Source organism: Scyliorhinus torazame, chromosome 7, assembly GCF_047496885.1.
Source record: "Scyliorhinus torazame isolate Kashiwa2021f chromosome 7, sScyTor2.1, whole genome shotgun sequence".
Classification (NCBI taxonomy): domain Eukaryota; kingdom Metazoa; phylum Chordata; class Chondrichthyes; order Carcharhiniformes; family Scyliorhinidae; genus Scyliorhinus; species Scyliorhinus torazame.
This window is the reverse complement of record NC_092713.1, coordinates 308,994,047-309,009,245: the sequence shown is the minus strand read 5'-3', so window position 1 is coordinate 309,009,245 and position 15,199 is coordinate 308,994,047. Positions and strand designations below refer to the sequence as shown.

The 15,199-nt window shown below is 53.9% G+C and overlaps 1 protein-coding gene across 1 annotated transcript in view; it reads left to right on the top strand.

The window, feature by feature from the left end:
• Positions 1-15,199, top strand: part of gemin5 (gem (nuclear organelle) associated protein 5) — an 87,910-nt gene that overhangs the window by 50,851 nt on the left and 21,860 nt on the right. The window contains exons 17-22 of the mRNA XM_072512741.1: positions 3,849-3,965; positions 4,670-4,792; positions 5,787-5,882; positions 9,717-9,854; positions 11,863-12,010; positions 14,180-14,299. Of these exons, the coding sequence (XP_072368842.1) occupies positions 3,849-3,965; positions 4,670-4,792; positions 5,787-5,882; positions 9,717-9,854; positions 11,863-12,010; positions 14,180-14,299 (742 nt within the window). The remainder of the gene's footprint in view (positions 1-3,848; positions 3,966-4,669; positions 4,793-5,786; positions 5,883-9,716; positions 9,855-11,862; positions 12,011-14,179; positions 14,300-15,199) is intronic.

Here is a 15,199-nt window from a genome sequence, read left to right as displayed (position 1 = left end):
CTGTGCGTGTCTCTCTCGCTCTGTCTGTCTGCGCGTGTCTCTCTCGCTCTGTCTGTCTGTGCGTGTCTCTCTCGCTCTGTCTGTCTGTGCGTGTCTCTCCCTCTCTGTCTGTCTGTGCATGTCTCTCTCGCTCTGTCTGTCTGTGCGTGTCTCTCCCTCTCTGTCTGTCTGTGCGTGTCTCTCCCTCTCTGTCTGTCTGTGCATGTCTCTCTCGCTCTGTCTGTCTGTGCGTGTCTCTCCCTCTCTCTGTCTGTCTGTGCGTGTCTCTCCCTCTCTGTCTGTCTGTGCATGTCTCTCGCTCTGTCTGTCTGTGCGTGTCTCTCCCTCTCTGTCTGTCTGTGCGTGTCTCTCCCTCTCTGTCTGTCTGTGCGTGTCTCTCTCGCTCTGTCTGTCTGTGCGTGTCTCTCTCCCTCTCTGTCTGTCTGTGCGTGTCTCTCTCGCTCTGTCTGTCTGTGCGTGTCTCTCTCGCTCTGTCTGTCTGTGCGTGTCTCTCTCGCTCTGTCTGTCTGTGCGTGTCTCTCCCTCTCTCTGTCTGTCTGTGCGTGTCTCTCTCTCTCTCTCTCTCTCTGTGCGTGTCTCTCTCTGTCTGTCTGTGCGTGTCTCTCTCTCTCTCTCTGTGCGTGTCTCTCTCTGTCTGTCTGTGCGTGTCTCTCTCTCTCTGTCTGTCTGTGCGTGTGTCTCTCTCTCTCTGTCTGTCTGTGCGTGTCTCTCCCTCTCTCTCTCTGTCTGTGCGTGTCTCTCCCTCTCTCTCTCTGTCTGTGCGTGTCTCTCTCTCTCTCTCTCTGTCTGTGCGTGTCTCTCTCTCTCTCTGTCTGTGCGTCTCTCTCTCTGTCTGTCTGTGTGCGTGTCTCTCCCTCTCTCTCTCTGTCTGTGCGTGTCTCTCTCTCTGTCTGTCTGTGCGTGTCTCTCTCTCTCTCTCTCTGTCTGTGCGTGTCTCTCTCTCTCTGTCTGTCTGTGCGTGTCTCTCTCTCTCTCTCTCTGTCTGTGCGTGTCTCTCTCTCTGTCTGTGCGTGTCTCTCTCTCTCTGTCTGTGCGTGTCTCTCTCTCTCTCTCTCTGTCTGTCTGTGCGTGTCTCTCTCTCTCTCTGTCTGTGCGTGTCTCTCTCTCTCTCTGTCTGTGCGTGTCTCTCTCTCTCTGTCTGTCTGTGCGTGTCTCTCTCTCTCTCTCTCTCTCTCTGTCTGTGCGTGTCTCTCTCTCTCTCTCTCTCTGTCTGTCTGTGCGTGTCTCTCTCTCTCTCTCTCTGTCTGTGCGTGTCTCTCTCTCTCTGTCTGTCTGTGCGTGTCTCTCTCTCTCTCTCTCTGTCTGTGCGTGTCTCTCTCTCTGTCTGTGCGTGTCTCTCTCTCTCTCTCTGTCTGTGCGTGTCTCTCTCTCTCTGTCTGTCTGTGCGTGTCTCTCTCTCTCTCTGTCTGTGCGTCTCTCTCTCTCTCTGTCTGTGCGTGTCTCTCTCTCTGTCTGTCTGTGCGTGTCTCTCTCTCTGTCTGTGCGTCTCTCTCTCTCTCTCTGTCTGTGCGTGTCTCTCTCTCTGTCTGTCTGTGCGTGTCTCTCTCTCTCTCTCTGTCTGTGCGTCTCTCTCTCTCTCTGTCTGTGCGTGTCTCTCTCTCTCTCTGTCTGTCTGTCTGTCTGTGCGTGTCTCTCTCTCTCTCTCTGTCTGTGTGCGTGTCTCTCTCTCTCTCTCTGTCTGTGTGCGTCTCTCTCTCTCTCTCTCTATCTGTCTGTCTGTGCGTGTCTCTCTCTCTCTCTCTGTCTGTGTGCGTGTCTCTCTCTCTCTCTCTCTCTGTCTGTGCGTGTCTCTCTCTCTCTCTGTCTGTCTGTGCGTGTCTCTCCCTCTCTCTGTCTGTCTGTGCGTGTCTCTCTCTCTCTCTCTCTGTCTGTGCGTGTCTCTCTCTCTGTCTGTCTGTGCGTGTCTCTCCCTCTCTCTCTCTGTCTGTGCGTGTCTCTCCCTCTCTCTGTCTGTCTGTGCGTGTCTCTCTCGCTCTGTCTGTCTGCGCGTGTCTCTCCCTCTCTGTCTGTCTGTGCATGTCTCTCTCTCTCTCTGTCTGTCTGTGCATGTCTCTCCCTCTCTCTGTCTGTCTGTGCGTGTCTCTCTCTCTCTGTCTGTGCGTGTCTCTCTCTGTGCGTGTCTCTCTCTCTCTCTCTCTCTGTCTGTCTGTGCGTGTCTCTCTCTCTCTCTGTCTGTCTGTGCGTGTCTCTCTCTCTCTGTCTGTCTGTGCGTGTCTCTCTCTCTCTGTCTGTGCGTGTCTCTCTCTGTGCGTGTCTCTCTCTCTCTCTCTGTCTGTGCGTGTCTCTCTCTCTCTCTCTGTCTGTGCGTGTCTCTCTCTCTCTCTCTGTCTGTGCGTGTCTCTCTCTCTCTGTCTGTCTGTGCGTGTCTCTCTCTCTGTCTGTCTGTGCGTGTCTCTCTCTCTCTCTCTCTGTCTGTCTGTGCGTGTCTCTCTCTCTCTGTCTGTCTGTGCGTGTCTCTCTCTCTGTCTGTCTGTGCGTGTCTCTCTCTCTGTCTGTCTGTGCGTGTCTCTCTCTCTCTCTCTCTCTCTCTGTCTGTGCGTGTCTCTCCCCCTCTCTCTCTCTCTCTCTCTCTCTCTCTCTGTCTGCTCTGTCTGTCTGTGCGTCTCTGTCTGTCTGTGCATGTCTCTCTCTCTGTCTGTCTGTGCGTGTCTCTCTCTCTCTGTCTGTCTGTGCGTGTCTCTCTCTCTCTGTCTGTCTGTGCGTGTCTCTCTCTCTGTCTGTGTGCGTGTCTCTCTCTCTCTCTGTCTGTCTGTGCGTGTCTCTCTCTCTCTGTCTGTCTGTGCGTGTCTCTCTCTCTCTGTCTGTCTGTGCGTGTCTCTCTCTCTCTGTCTGTCTGTGCGTGTCTCTCTCTCTCTGTCTGTCTGTGCGTGTCTCTCTCTCTCTGTCTGTCTGTGCGTGTCTCTCTCTCTCTCTCTGTCTGTCTGTGCGTGTCTCTCTCTGTGCGTGTCTCTCTCTCTCTCTCTCTCTCTGTCTGTCTGTGCGTGTCTCTCTCTCTCTGTCTGTCTGTGCGTGTCTCTCTCTCTCTGTCTGTCTGTGCGTCTCTGTCTGTCTGTGCGTGTCTCTCTCTCTCTGTCTGTCTGTGCGTGTCTCTCTCTCTCTGTCTGTCCGTGCGTGTCTCTCTCTCTCTCTCTCTGTCTGTGTGCGTGTCTCTCTCTGTCTGTCTGTCCGTGCGTGTCTCTCTCTCTCTCTGTCTGTGTGCGTGTCTCTCTCTCTCTCTGTGCGTGTCTCTCTCTCTCTGTCTGTGCGTCTCTCTCTCTCTCTCTCTCTGTCTGTCTGTGCGTGTCTCTCTCTCTCTCTCTCTGTCTGTCTGTGCGTGTCTCTCTCTCTCTCTCTGTCTGCTCTGTCTGTCTGTGCGTCTCTCTCTCTCTGTCTGCGCGTCTCTCTCTGTCTGTCTGTCTGTGCGTGTCTCTCTCTCTCTCTCTCTCTGTGCGTGTCTCTCTCTCTCTCTCTCTGTCTGTGTGCGTGTCTCTCTCTCTCTCTCTCTCTCTCTGTCTGCTCTGTCTGTCTGTGCGTCTCTCTCTCTCTCTGTCTGCGCGTCTCTCTCTGTCTGTCTGTGCGTGTCTCTCTCTCTCTCTCTCTCTCTGTGCGTGTCTCTCTCTCTCTCTCTCTGTCTGTGTGCGTGTCTCTCTCTCTCTCTCTCTCTCTCTCTCTCTCTCTCTGTGCGTGTCTCTCTCTCTCTCTCTGTCTGTGTGCGTGTCTCTCTCTCTCTCTCTCTCTCTCTCTCTGTCTGTGCGTGTCTCTCTCTCTCTGTCTGTCTGTGTGCGTCTCTCTCTCTGTCTGTCTGTGCGTGTCTCTCTCTCTCTCTGTCTGTCTGTGCGTGTCTCCCCACCCTCATTCCTTCCTGGCAGAAGCACTGGAGGAGCCCAGGGCACAGGAGATCCAGCGTCCCAGCACCCCAACAACCGCGAGAAGCCAGACCCCTCCTGTGAGGAAGGAGAGACTGAAAGATAAGCGAGAGAGAGCAGGTAAGGGAGAGAGAGCAGGTAAATCTCTTGTTTGGCTGAGAGGCATGTCGTGAGGTTTGTGCTCGTCCCTGTGGGGCATGCCCCCCCACCCCCCTCCCCCCACCTCACTGCAACAGCGTGAGATTAACCCCTTCAAATCTGAAATGGTGCTTCCTGCTGCCGACGCAGCGCCCGAAGAGGGTGTTGGCGACCGTGGACGTCCGGTTAGCCCATGAGACCACTTGCCCGAAGCACTGCAGCGATCTGCTGCCTTCGACAGTACAGCTGACCAGGGAACTCTCACTGCCTGCCGTCAGGCGTATCGGAGCGATCCACCGGCTGCCAATCACCCGGGTTGACCACCTATCCCAGAAGTGGGACTTGAACCTGGAGCTTCTGCTGCAGCGGTAGAAACGCTGACCACAATTCCACTTGATTTAAATGAACAAACCAGTGACTGGGCCCAGAGTCTACCAGCTGTCTATATGGCCATGCAATTAAAAAGAATTTGGATTGGCATAGCGCCGCACACATCCTTTTTGTTACTGCTGTAACATCCCTGGAATGATCAGTCCTATTGTACATAAGCACAGCAATTTAGTTGCACAGTATTTACAATGCTTAAACTTTTGGTCCACCAATCTGTCTGAAATGTAAACTGTTCCAAAGGCCCTTCACATGAGCAATGTCCAGGCGAGTGTTTGAGGTAGTTTCCTGTGTTGCAGAGGCGGCCATGAGGAAGAAGAAAGGCCGATCGGCCCTCCCACTCAGTACAGTCAACGACCACCGATCGAAGGACGATCTCCACTCGGACTGTGTGAACCTCGCTAACATCCTCTACTCCAAAGGTGAGCCGCGCGCAGCGAGAGCCCACGGCATTCTGAGCACAGAAAGGGACGGGTTTGCATTGAGATAGCGCCACACACCGTCCCCCAGACATCCCCGAGCCCTTCTCAGCTACTCTCTGAACTGTATTCACTGTTCTAATGTTGGAAACAGGGCCTCCAGTTTGTGCACGGCAAGATCCCGCAAACAGCTTGTGATAATGATCAGATAATCTGTGGGTTTTTTTTGACTTGTTGGTTGCGAGATAAGTATCGGCCGGGATACTGGGCGGCCATTCAGCCCATCGGGGCTGTGCTAGCTCTCTGCAGAGCAATCCATTTCCTGCTCGATTCCCACAGGGCTGCACGCATTTCCCTCAAGGGCCCATCCAATTTCCTTTTGAAATCATCTGCCGTCACCCTCGTGGGCAGCGGATTCAGGGACATTACCTCGCGTTGTAGAAACAAAAAAGGTTTCTTCGCGCATTTCCCCCGTATCCCTTGCTCGAAACGTTCAGCCTGTGTCCGCCCAGAGCTTGTACCATCTCTAAACCGGGGCTACCTTCCCTAAAGCTGTAATAATCTTGCATACCTCTCTCAAATCTCTCCTCCGTCTGCTTCTCTCCAAGTACAATAACCCCAGCTCCTCCAACCTAATCTTGCCTCTAAAATTCCTCAGGCCAGGAACCATCTCAGTAATTCTCTCGAGGACCCTCACGTCCTCCCAAAACCAATCTGGTTCAGCAATGTCCGTTCAGGGAAGGCAGTCTGCCGTCCTTACCCGGTCTCGGAGTCACATGTAGGCCAGACCAGGTAAGGACGGCAGATTTCCTTCCCTAAAGGACATTCGTGAACCAGATGGGATTTTATTCCAGATTTATTTTGTTACTGAAGATTGAACTTGTGTTTCTGCATTAATGGTCCAGACCTCTGAACATAACCACAATACGTGCATACCCTTCGGCTTGTTGTGAATGGAAGGTTTTCTCTATAACTGCTTTCCGTTTTGTCAATGCAGAGAGTGTGGGCCAAAGACGGCCGGGTTCGCAGGAGGAAATCCAGTTGGGTCTCTTTGTGGACAGACCGGCTTTGTACAGGATGTTTGAAGAGGAAGGTAAGGCCCGAGCTGTCTGCACCAGAACATTCGCTCGTCTGCGCTCCCACTGAGCCGTCTGCACCAGAGCACTCGCTCGTCTGCGCTCCCGCTGAACCGTCTGCATCAGGCACTCCCTCGTCTGCGCTCCCACTGAGCCGTCTGCACCAGAGCACTCGCTCGTCTGCGCTCCCGCTGAACCGTCTGCATCAGGCACTCCCTCGTCTGCGCTCCCACTGAGCCGTCTGCACCAGAGCACTCGCTCGTCTGCGCTCCCGCTGAACCGTCTGCATCAGGCACTCCCTCGTCTGCGCTCCCACTGAGCCGTCTGCATCCGGCACTCCCTCGTCTGCGCTCCCACTGAGCCGTCTGCATCAGGCACTCCCTCGTCTGCGCTCCCCCTGCGTCGTCTGCATCAGAGCACTCCCTCGTCTGCGCTCCCACTGAGCCGTCTGCATCCGGCACTCCCTCGTCTGCGCTCCCTCGTCTGCGCTCCCACTGAACCGTCTGCATCAGGCAGTCCCTCGTCTGCGCTCCCACTGAGCCGTCTGCATCAGAGCGCTCCCTCGTCTGCGCTCCCCCTGCGTCGTCTGCATCCGGCAGTCCCTCGTCTTCACTCCCCCTGCGTCGTCTGCATCAGAGCGCTCCCTCGTCTGTGCTCTCGCTGAGCCGTCTGCATCAGAGCGCTCCCTCGTCTGCGCTCCCACTGCGTCGTCTGCATCAGAGCGCTCCCTCGTCTGCGCTCCCCCTGCGTCGTCTGCATCAGGCACTCCCTCGTCTGCGCTCCCCCTGCGTCGTCTGCATCTGGCACTCCCTCGTCTGCGCTCCCCCTGCGTCGTCTGCATCAGGCACTCCCTCGTCTGCGCTCCCCCTGCGTCGTCTGCATCAGGCACTCCCTCGTCTGCGCTCCCCCTGCGTCGTCTGCATCAGAGCACTCCCTCGTCTGCGCTCCCACTGAGCCGTCTGCATCCGGCACTCCCTCGTCTGCGCTCCCTCGTCTGCGCTCCCACTGAACCGTCTGCATCAGGCAGTCCCTCGTCTGCGCTCCCACTGAGCCGTCTGCATCAGAGCGCTCCCTCGTCTGCGCTCCCCCTGCGTCGTCTGCATCCGGCACTCCCTCGTCTTCACTCCCCCTGCGTCGTCTGCATCAGAGCGCTCCCTCGTCTGTGCTCTCGCTGAGCCGTCTGCATCAGAGCGCTCCCTCGTCTGCGCTCCCCCTGCGTCGTCTGCATCTGGCACTCCCTCGTCTGCGCTCCCCCTGCGTTGTCTGCATCCGGCACTCCCTCGTCTGCGCTCCCACTGAGCCGTCTGCATCAGAGCGCTCCCTCGTCTGCGCTCCCCCTGCGTCGTCTGCATCTGGCACTCCCTCGTCTGCGCTCCCCCTGCGTTGTCTGCATCCGGCACTCCCTCGTCTGCGCTCCCCCTGCGTCGTCTGCATCCGGCACTCCCTCGTCTGCGCTCCCCCTGCGTTGTCTGCATCCGGCACTCCCTCGTCTGCGCTCCCCCTGCGTCGTCTGCATCCGGCACTCCCTCGTCTGCGCTCCCGCTGAGCCGTCTGCATCCGGCACTCCGTCGTCTGCGCTCCCACTGAGCCGTCTGCAGCGGACCCGTCTGCGCTCCCCCTGCGTCGTCTGCATCCGGCACTCCCTCGTCTGTGCTCTCGCTGAGCCGTCTGCATCGGACTCATCTGCGCTCCCGCTGAGCGGTCTGCATCGGACTCGTCTGCGCTCCCGCTGAGCCGTCTGCATCAGAGAACAAGACATTAGGACAGGGGACAGAAACCTTGAATTTGTGTAAGTAGAGGAGAGCAAGGCCCAGGGTGGGAATTCCAGAACCTGTGACTCAGGCAGGGCTCCTGGACAAGTGATGGAAATTCGGGATGTGCAGGAGACTCGATTTGGAGATGCGCAGACATAATGGAGGCTTGTCAGATACAAGACCGGGTTTTTCCGATAGCTGCCACCTCCAGCGGCAAAGGTGAGAGGTGACTCTTCTCTTTTCTCTCTCCCCCCCCCCCCCCCCCCGCAACTTTGGTGGCCAGCGCGACCTGAGGCCGTGTTTTACCATTGGCAGCCAATTAAGTAGCCACAGCCGGGCCGCAGTCCCTACGAAGGACCATGATGGGGAGGTGCCGGCGTTGGACTGGGGTGAGCACAGTAAGAAGTCTTACAACACCAGGTTAAAGTCCAACAGGTTTGTTTCGATGTCACTAGCTTTCGGAGCGCTGCTCCTTCCTCAGGTTCCAACGCGCCACAGCGAAAACCCGCACTGACCTCCTCAGAAGACAAACATGGGACACAACCGACAGAATGCCCTTCGACGTCCAGTACTTTCCCGGAGCGGAGAAACTACGACATCTTCTTCACAGCCTTCAACACGTCATTGATGACAATGAACATCTTGCCAAGGTCATCCCCACACCCCCACTACTTGCCTTCAAACAACCGCGCAACCTCAAACAAACCATTGTTTGCAGCAAACTACCCAGTCTTCAGAACAGTGACCACGACACCACACAACCCTGTCATGGCAATCTCTGCAAGACGTGCCAGATCATCGACATGGATACCACTATTACACGTGAGAACACCACCCACCAGGTACGCGGTACATACTCGTGCGACTCGGCCAACGTTGTCTACCTCATACGCTGCAGGAAAGGATGTCCCGAAGCGTGGTACATTGGCGAGACCATGCAGACGCTGCGACAACGAATGAACGGACATCGCGCGACAATCACCAGGCAGGAATGTTCCCTTCCAGTCGGGGAACACTTCAGCAGTCAAGGGCATTCAGCCTCTGATCTCCGGGTAAGCGTTCTCCAAGGCGGCCTTCAGGACCCGCGACAACGCAGAATCGCCGAGCAGAAACTTATAGCCAAGTTCCGCACACATGAGTGCGGCCTCAACCGGGACCTGGGATTCATGTCGCATTACATTCACCCCCCACCATCTGGCCTGCGAAATCCTACCAACTGTCCTGGCTTGACACAATTCACACCTCTTTCACCTGGGGTTACCCCATCTCTGGATCTGTAAAGATTTAATCACCTGCTAACGCTCGCATTCCAAGCATTGTTTGGCATCTTTGAATTTATCTATATATATGTTTCTGGAACATACCTCTTCATTCACCTGAGGAAGGAGCAGTGCTCCGAAAGCTAGTGACATCGAAACAAACCTGTTGGACTTTAACCTGGTGTTGTAAGACTTCTTCCTGTGAAGGATGGCAAGCTACTCACGAGAGTTGTCCATCCAGTCAGCTGGCTGGTGGAAGACGAGGACACTTTGCACAACAGCAATCTCTGGACACACTGGGTCCATTATGTCGGCCAATGTGCCCAAAGTTGGCCTCCCCCAACACCTGGACCCACCTGAGGTCTCCCCACTTTGCGGAGATCACCCCCGACTCTGGTAAAATGGCAGCAGGGTGGGGAAGAGGGCCTCAATTGGCCGCTTAAGTGGCACAGTTGGACTCTGCGTGGGGGTAATCTGCCGCTCCTGCTGCTGGCACAGGAAGGCAGAGGGAAGGCGACGACATTTTGGAGCCTGCGACCCAGTCGCCAAAGGGCCTGTAAAGTTCCAACCCTGACAGAAGCATAGGAAACAGGACCAGGAGCTGACCATTCGGCCCCTCGAGCCTGCTTTGCCGTGGCTCATGGCTGACCTTCCACCTCAATCCCATTTTCCCACCCTGTCCCCATATCCCTAATATCGGGAATATTTGTGGAGAAATACCTTCTCTGGTCTCGCAGAGGGCGGACAAAATGCACTGATAAGATTAGTTTATAAAAGTGGCCTTTATTTCTTGCTTCGATTTCAACACCCAGCGTGTTTGCTTCGTGCTGCTTTACAGGCCGGAATCACCTGGAAGCCGGGCACCCCGAGATTTGTTACCAGCTGATGTTGTGGAAAGGTGATGTGAGAGGAGCGTTGGAGATGGCCACTGAGAGGCGGGAGCTGAATGACACTTTAGTTGCCATGGCGCCCATGGGTAAGTTTCCTTGTCCGGTCTGCTTTTACAGGTGCTCTGAGCCCCTCTGCTTCACCATTCACTCCCTGCACCGACGCACAGTGGCAGCCGTGTGTACCGTCCCCAAGCTGCACTGCAGCCACTCAGCAAGGCTCTGCGGGCAACACCTTCCAAACCCACGCCCTCGCCCATCTAGAAGGACAAGGGCAGCAGATACCCTAGAAATATATCGCCGTTCCTCTTGTAGGCACCCACAGCACATGGACCACAGCGGTTCAAGAAAGCAACTCCCTGTTAGCTTCTTGAGGGTTTTTAAGGATGGACGATGCCCGAAATGCCGAGTACGAACTTCAACAAGGAAACAGCAGCAGCTGTCTGAACCCATCCTGCGGATTCTCGACGCTCCGCTCCAACTTCTCGCTGTTCTCCCAACTTGCTCCTTACTTCCAACCTTCTCCACTTGAGTCAGGCAGTGTTTTGTCGCAATGTCACTGGCCCAGTAATCCAGAGACCCAGAGCAATGCTCTGGGAACCCAGGTTGAATTCCCGTCGCGGCAGATGGCGAAATTAAAATTCAGTGAATAAACTCGACGAAGGGCAGCGCAGTGGCTTCGCTCCCACAACCCCAAAGTGGTGCAGGGGAGGCGGCTTGGCCGCACTAAATTACCCCTTAATTAGAAAAAATGAATTGGATATTCTAAATTTAAAAAAAAAAAAAAAAAAAAACGGGGAGAATGTGCGAACTCCACACGGACAGTGACCCAGGGCCAGGATCGAACCTGGGACCTCGGCGCCGTCAGGCAGCCATCATCTTATTAAATGGTGGAACCGGATCAAAGAGCCAAATGTTTCCTGCTGCTATGTTCCGATGTGAGAATAATCACATTGCTGTGGATCTGGAGTCACATGTAGGCCAGACCAGGTTAGGATGGCAGATTTCCTTCTGAACCAGGTGGGGTTTTGTGACAATCCAAACGATCCTTGGTTACCATTACGGAGACTAGCTTTTAAATTCCAGAAGTTTCAAATGTTGAATTCAAATTCTCAGTGTGGTTTTAGTGTCTGTGAGACTGTCTCCCTCACGACAGTCTGGAACAATCTCACATGAAGTCAAGTGGGACAGATTCTCATCTATCCATTCCCTGTCTATCATAATTTTGCAGCCTTGTGTCCCTGTCCTGGGAGTGTTTGATGGGGACAGTGTAGAGGGAGCTTTACTCTGTATCTAACCCCGTGCTGTCCCTGTCCTGGGAGTGTTTGATGGGGACAGTGTAGAGGGAGCTTTACTCTGTATCTAACCCCGTGCTGTACCTGTCCTGGGAGTGTTTGACGGGGACAGTGTAGAGGAAGCTTTACCCTGTATCTAACCCCGTGCTGTCCCTGTCCTGGGAGTGTGTGATGGGGACAGTGTAGAGGGAGCTTTACTCTGTATCTAACCCCGTGCTGTACCTGTCCTGGGAGAGTTTGATGGGGACCGTGTAGAGGGAGCTTTACCCTGTATCTAACCCCGTGCTGTACCTGTCCTGGGAGTGTTTGATGGGGACAGTGTAGAGGGAGCTTTACTCTGTATCTAACCCCGTGCTGTACCTGTCCTGGGAGTGTTTGATGGGGACAGTGTAGAATGAGCTTTACTCTGTATCTAACCCCGTGCTGTACCTGTCCTGGGAGTGTTTGATGGGGGCAGTGTAGAGGGAGCTTTACTCTGTATCTAACCCATGCTTTACCTGTCCTGGGAGTGTTTGATGGGGACAGTGTAAAGGAAGCTTTACTCTGTATCTAGCCCCGTGCTGTACCTGTCCTGGGAGTGTTTGATGGGGACAGTGTAGAGGGAGCTTTACTCTGTATCGAACCCCGTGCTGTACCTGTCCTGGGAGTGTTTGATGGGGACAGTGTAGAGGGACCTTTTCTCTGTATCTAACCCCGTGCTGCACCTGTCCTGGGAGTGTTTGCCAATGCTGGTCCTTTGAACTGGGCAAGTTCCATTCTCTCACTCTCCTCCATATTGAACAATTCTCTTTCTTCATTTCAGCTGGCTACGCGGTTTGGATGAAGACAATCGAAGCTTTTTGCAAGCAGCTGTGTTTCCAGGAACAGTATGTTAAGGCTGCCACTTACCTCCTGTCCATTCACAAGGTCTATGAAGCTGTGAAAGTGCTCCAGTCTCACCAGTTGTTTCGGTAGGAGCGGGCCGGGGTCTGAATTGGGATGGGGGTTAGATGTAGGTGTGCGGGACGTGGCTTTTGCCCCTGTGCCACAAGTCATGGGTTCAAGTGTCAACAGCTGTGTGACAACTGCAGGCTGGCATTACTGAGCACCGTCTGCACAATTCGAGACACCATCTTTCATAGAATCGTGGCCTCTTCCTTTGCTGAAAGACTCTATTTGGCCCCAAACCCCCTTCTTGTTCCCGACGGATAACTTGTTTTTCCTCTCCGTTAATCATCCATGGGATAAGGGTGCCGCTAGGAGGGCCAGCATTTGTTGCCCGTCCCTAGTTGCCCTGGTATCGAGTGCCTTGTCACACCATTTCAGAAGGCGGTTAAGAGTCAACCACCTCGCTCTGGGTCTGGAGTCGCATGCCACCTTTCCGTAAACGAAGGAAATGGGTTTTGTCTAAATTGAAAGAAACTGTTTGTAATTTTTGGCTCCTTGCCCTAATCTCCGCTTAACCTTCTCTGCTCGAAGGAGACAATCCCAGCTTGTCCAGTCTCCCCACATTAACTGAAGCCCCTACCATTCTGGAAAATCTTCTCCGCACCCTTTTCCAAAGTTTTCCCATGCTTGCTAAGGTGTAGTCCCCAGAATTGGACACAATATCCCGATGGGGCTGAACCAGTGTTAAAGGTTTAACACAACTTCCTTGCTTTTACCTCCACTTACAAGAATCCTGTGTGCTTCTCCATCTGATCCCATCCTGTTTCCTAAGCCCCCATTTCTCTCTCTCTCTCTCTCTCCCTGCATCCGCTTTTAAAATTGGAGCTTTGGTTTATTTTGCCCTTCCCTGATTCTTCCTACGTGAATGAATAAATTCTCCGCGTTAAATGTCATCCCTCTGTCTTGTCTACCCAGTTCACTGCTCCTCTCCCGAAGCTGTGTTGCTGTAGGCAACAATTCCCATTTGGAATTGGATGTTAGACTGAGCGTCTGCTGGTTACGAAGCCAAGGCTGACCCTTTGACCTGTCAACCTTCTTCCCCCCCCCCCCCCCCCCCAAAAAACAATACTTCCTCATCCGGCTGCAACCTCTGTTTGTTGAGGAGTCTGATTGTGTCGCGGGCGGGGAGTGCGCGCCCAATGAACATTTTGTCAGTTGTGTGCCAGTCATTTTTTGTTTCTTTCCGCCTGACCCGATTTTTAACCCCATCCCACCCTTTCCAGAATCGAATGAGCTGAAATAAGTCCTCAAAGGACAATTTATTTTCAATTAATCTTGGGGAGTTCCAGGGGCATGTTCTGAAACAAATCTTCTGAACAATATTTCTAGTCGAACGCGCTGGACAAGCTGAGAGCAATTATATCCTAACTTGTGTCAAACCCCAATCGCCCATCGATTGTGCCCGCACTGACGTTCCTGGTAATGTCTCTATCTACAGTTTTCATCTTTATTTTCAAATCTCTTTGTGGCTTTTTCCCTCTCCATGTAATCTCCTCCATCATTATATACCTCCTGAGATATCCGCTCTCATTGGGGGCAGCACGGTAGCATTGTGGATAGCACAATTGCTTCACAGCTCCAGGGTCCCAGGTTCGATTCCGGCTTGGGTCACTGTCTGTGCGGAGTCTGCACATCCTCCCCGTGTGTGCGTGGGTTTCCTCCGGGTGCTCCGGTTTCCTCCCACAGTCCAAAGATGTGCAGGTTAGGTGGATTGGCCGTGATAAATTGCCCCTTAGTGTCCAAAATTGCCCTTAGTGTTGGGTGGGGTTGCTGGGTTATGGGGATGGGGTGGAGGTGTTGACCTTGGGTAGGGTGCTCTTTCCAAGAGCCGGTGCAGACTCGATGGGCCAAATGGCCTCCTTCTGCACTGTAAATTCTATGATAATCCAATTCACTTCTTGAACATCCCTGTTTTTCATCGCTCCACTATTGCCGACCATGTTTTGAGCTGCCTCGTCCCGAAGCCCTACAAGCCCCTCCCTAAACCTTCTCGCCTCTCGCTCTTTCCTTCTCTTTGGAGAGATGCTCCTTAAAATCATTCTCTTCAACCAAGCTTCTGAACACCTCCTTACCTGACTCTGTGTCACAGGTTGTCCGATGGTGCTACCGTGGAGTGTCTTGGGAGGCTTAACCACGTTAAAGGTGCTGTATGAATGCAAGTTGTTGTTGTGACATTGTTTCTGTTTAATCAGAGAGGCCATTGCCATCGCCAAAGCCCATCTACAACCCGATGACCCTGTTCTGAAGGAGCTCTACACCAGCTGTGCTGCCGTCATGGAGAAAGACGGTCATTACACAATCGCAGCCAAGTGGTAATTATAATATAATATAATAATCGCTTATTGTCACAAGTAGGCTTCAATGAAGTTACTGTGAAAAGCCCCTAGTCGCCACATTCTGGCACCTGTTCGGGGAGGCCGGTACGGGAATTGAACCCGCGCTGCTGGCCTTGTTCTGCATTACAAGCCAGCTGTTTAGTCCATTGTGCTAAACCAGCCCCTCCTCTCGGTAAAGAAACTCTCCAGAGTACGCCCACGTTTCCACTGACCCAGTCATTGTCACCCCCCACATTGGAAAACCAGCAAACAGCTGATTAGATGATACTTGACTGTCAATCAAACAACCTTTTTGTAAATTCAATTTCTAACACCTTCATAACCGAGATGTGGAAGAGGAAATTAGATTGCGCCAATTATTAAGGATCGGTCATTAATCCCTGGGGGGGGGGGGGGGGGGGTTGGCATCCCTGGTCCCACCTGACTGCGGAATGAAGCAGAATTCTGTCCTTCTGGTCTCCCAGGCGCCCTCTCTGACTGACGCCCTGGGTCAGTGTCCTGCCCGGTTTCAGATTGGCCAGGAAGTTGCCAGGTTTGGTGCCGAGACCCATGCTGACCACGGGAAGAGTTTGGCGTGTCATTTAGAGAGGGTGAATTGCCCCCCAGTCAGACGCTGCTGTCTTCCTGTGAAAGGGCGGAAACGTGAGGAAAGCCTAAACAAACGTCCCTGGTTCTGGTCTTGCCCGAACGTGGGAGCGTCACAAAGACGGGGAGAAGGTGCAAAACAGATTTTTTTGGAAGGAACCGCCAGCTTTTCCCCATCGGGAAACATTGAACAGACCACAGTTCTTTCCCTCTACTGAAGGGAAGGCCGAGGGCTGGCAGGTTGGCCAAGCAACGGGGCGGCTGAGCGGGGGTTGGCAGGTTGGCCGAGCG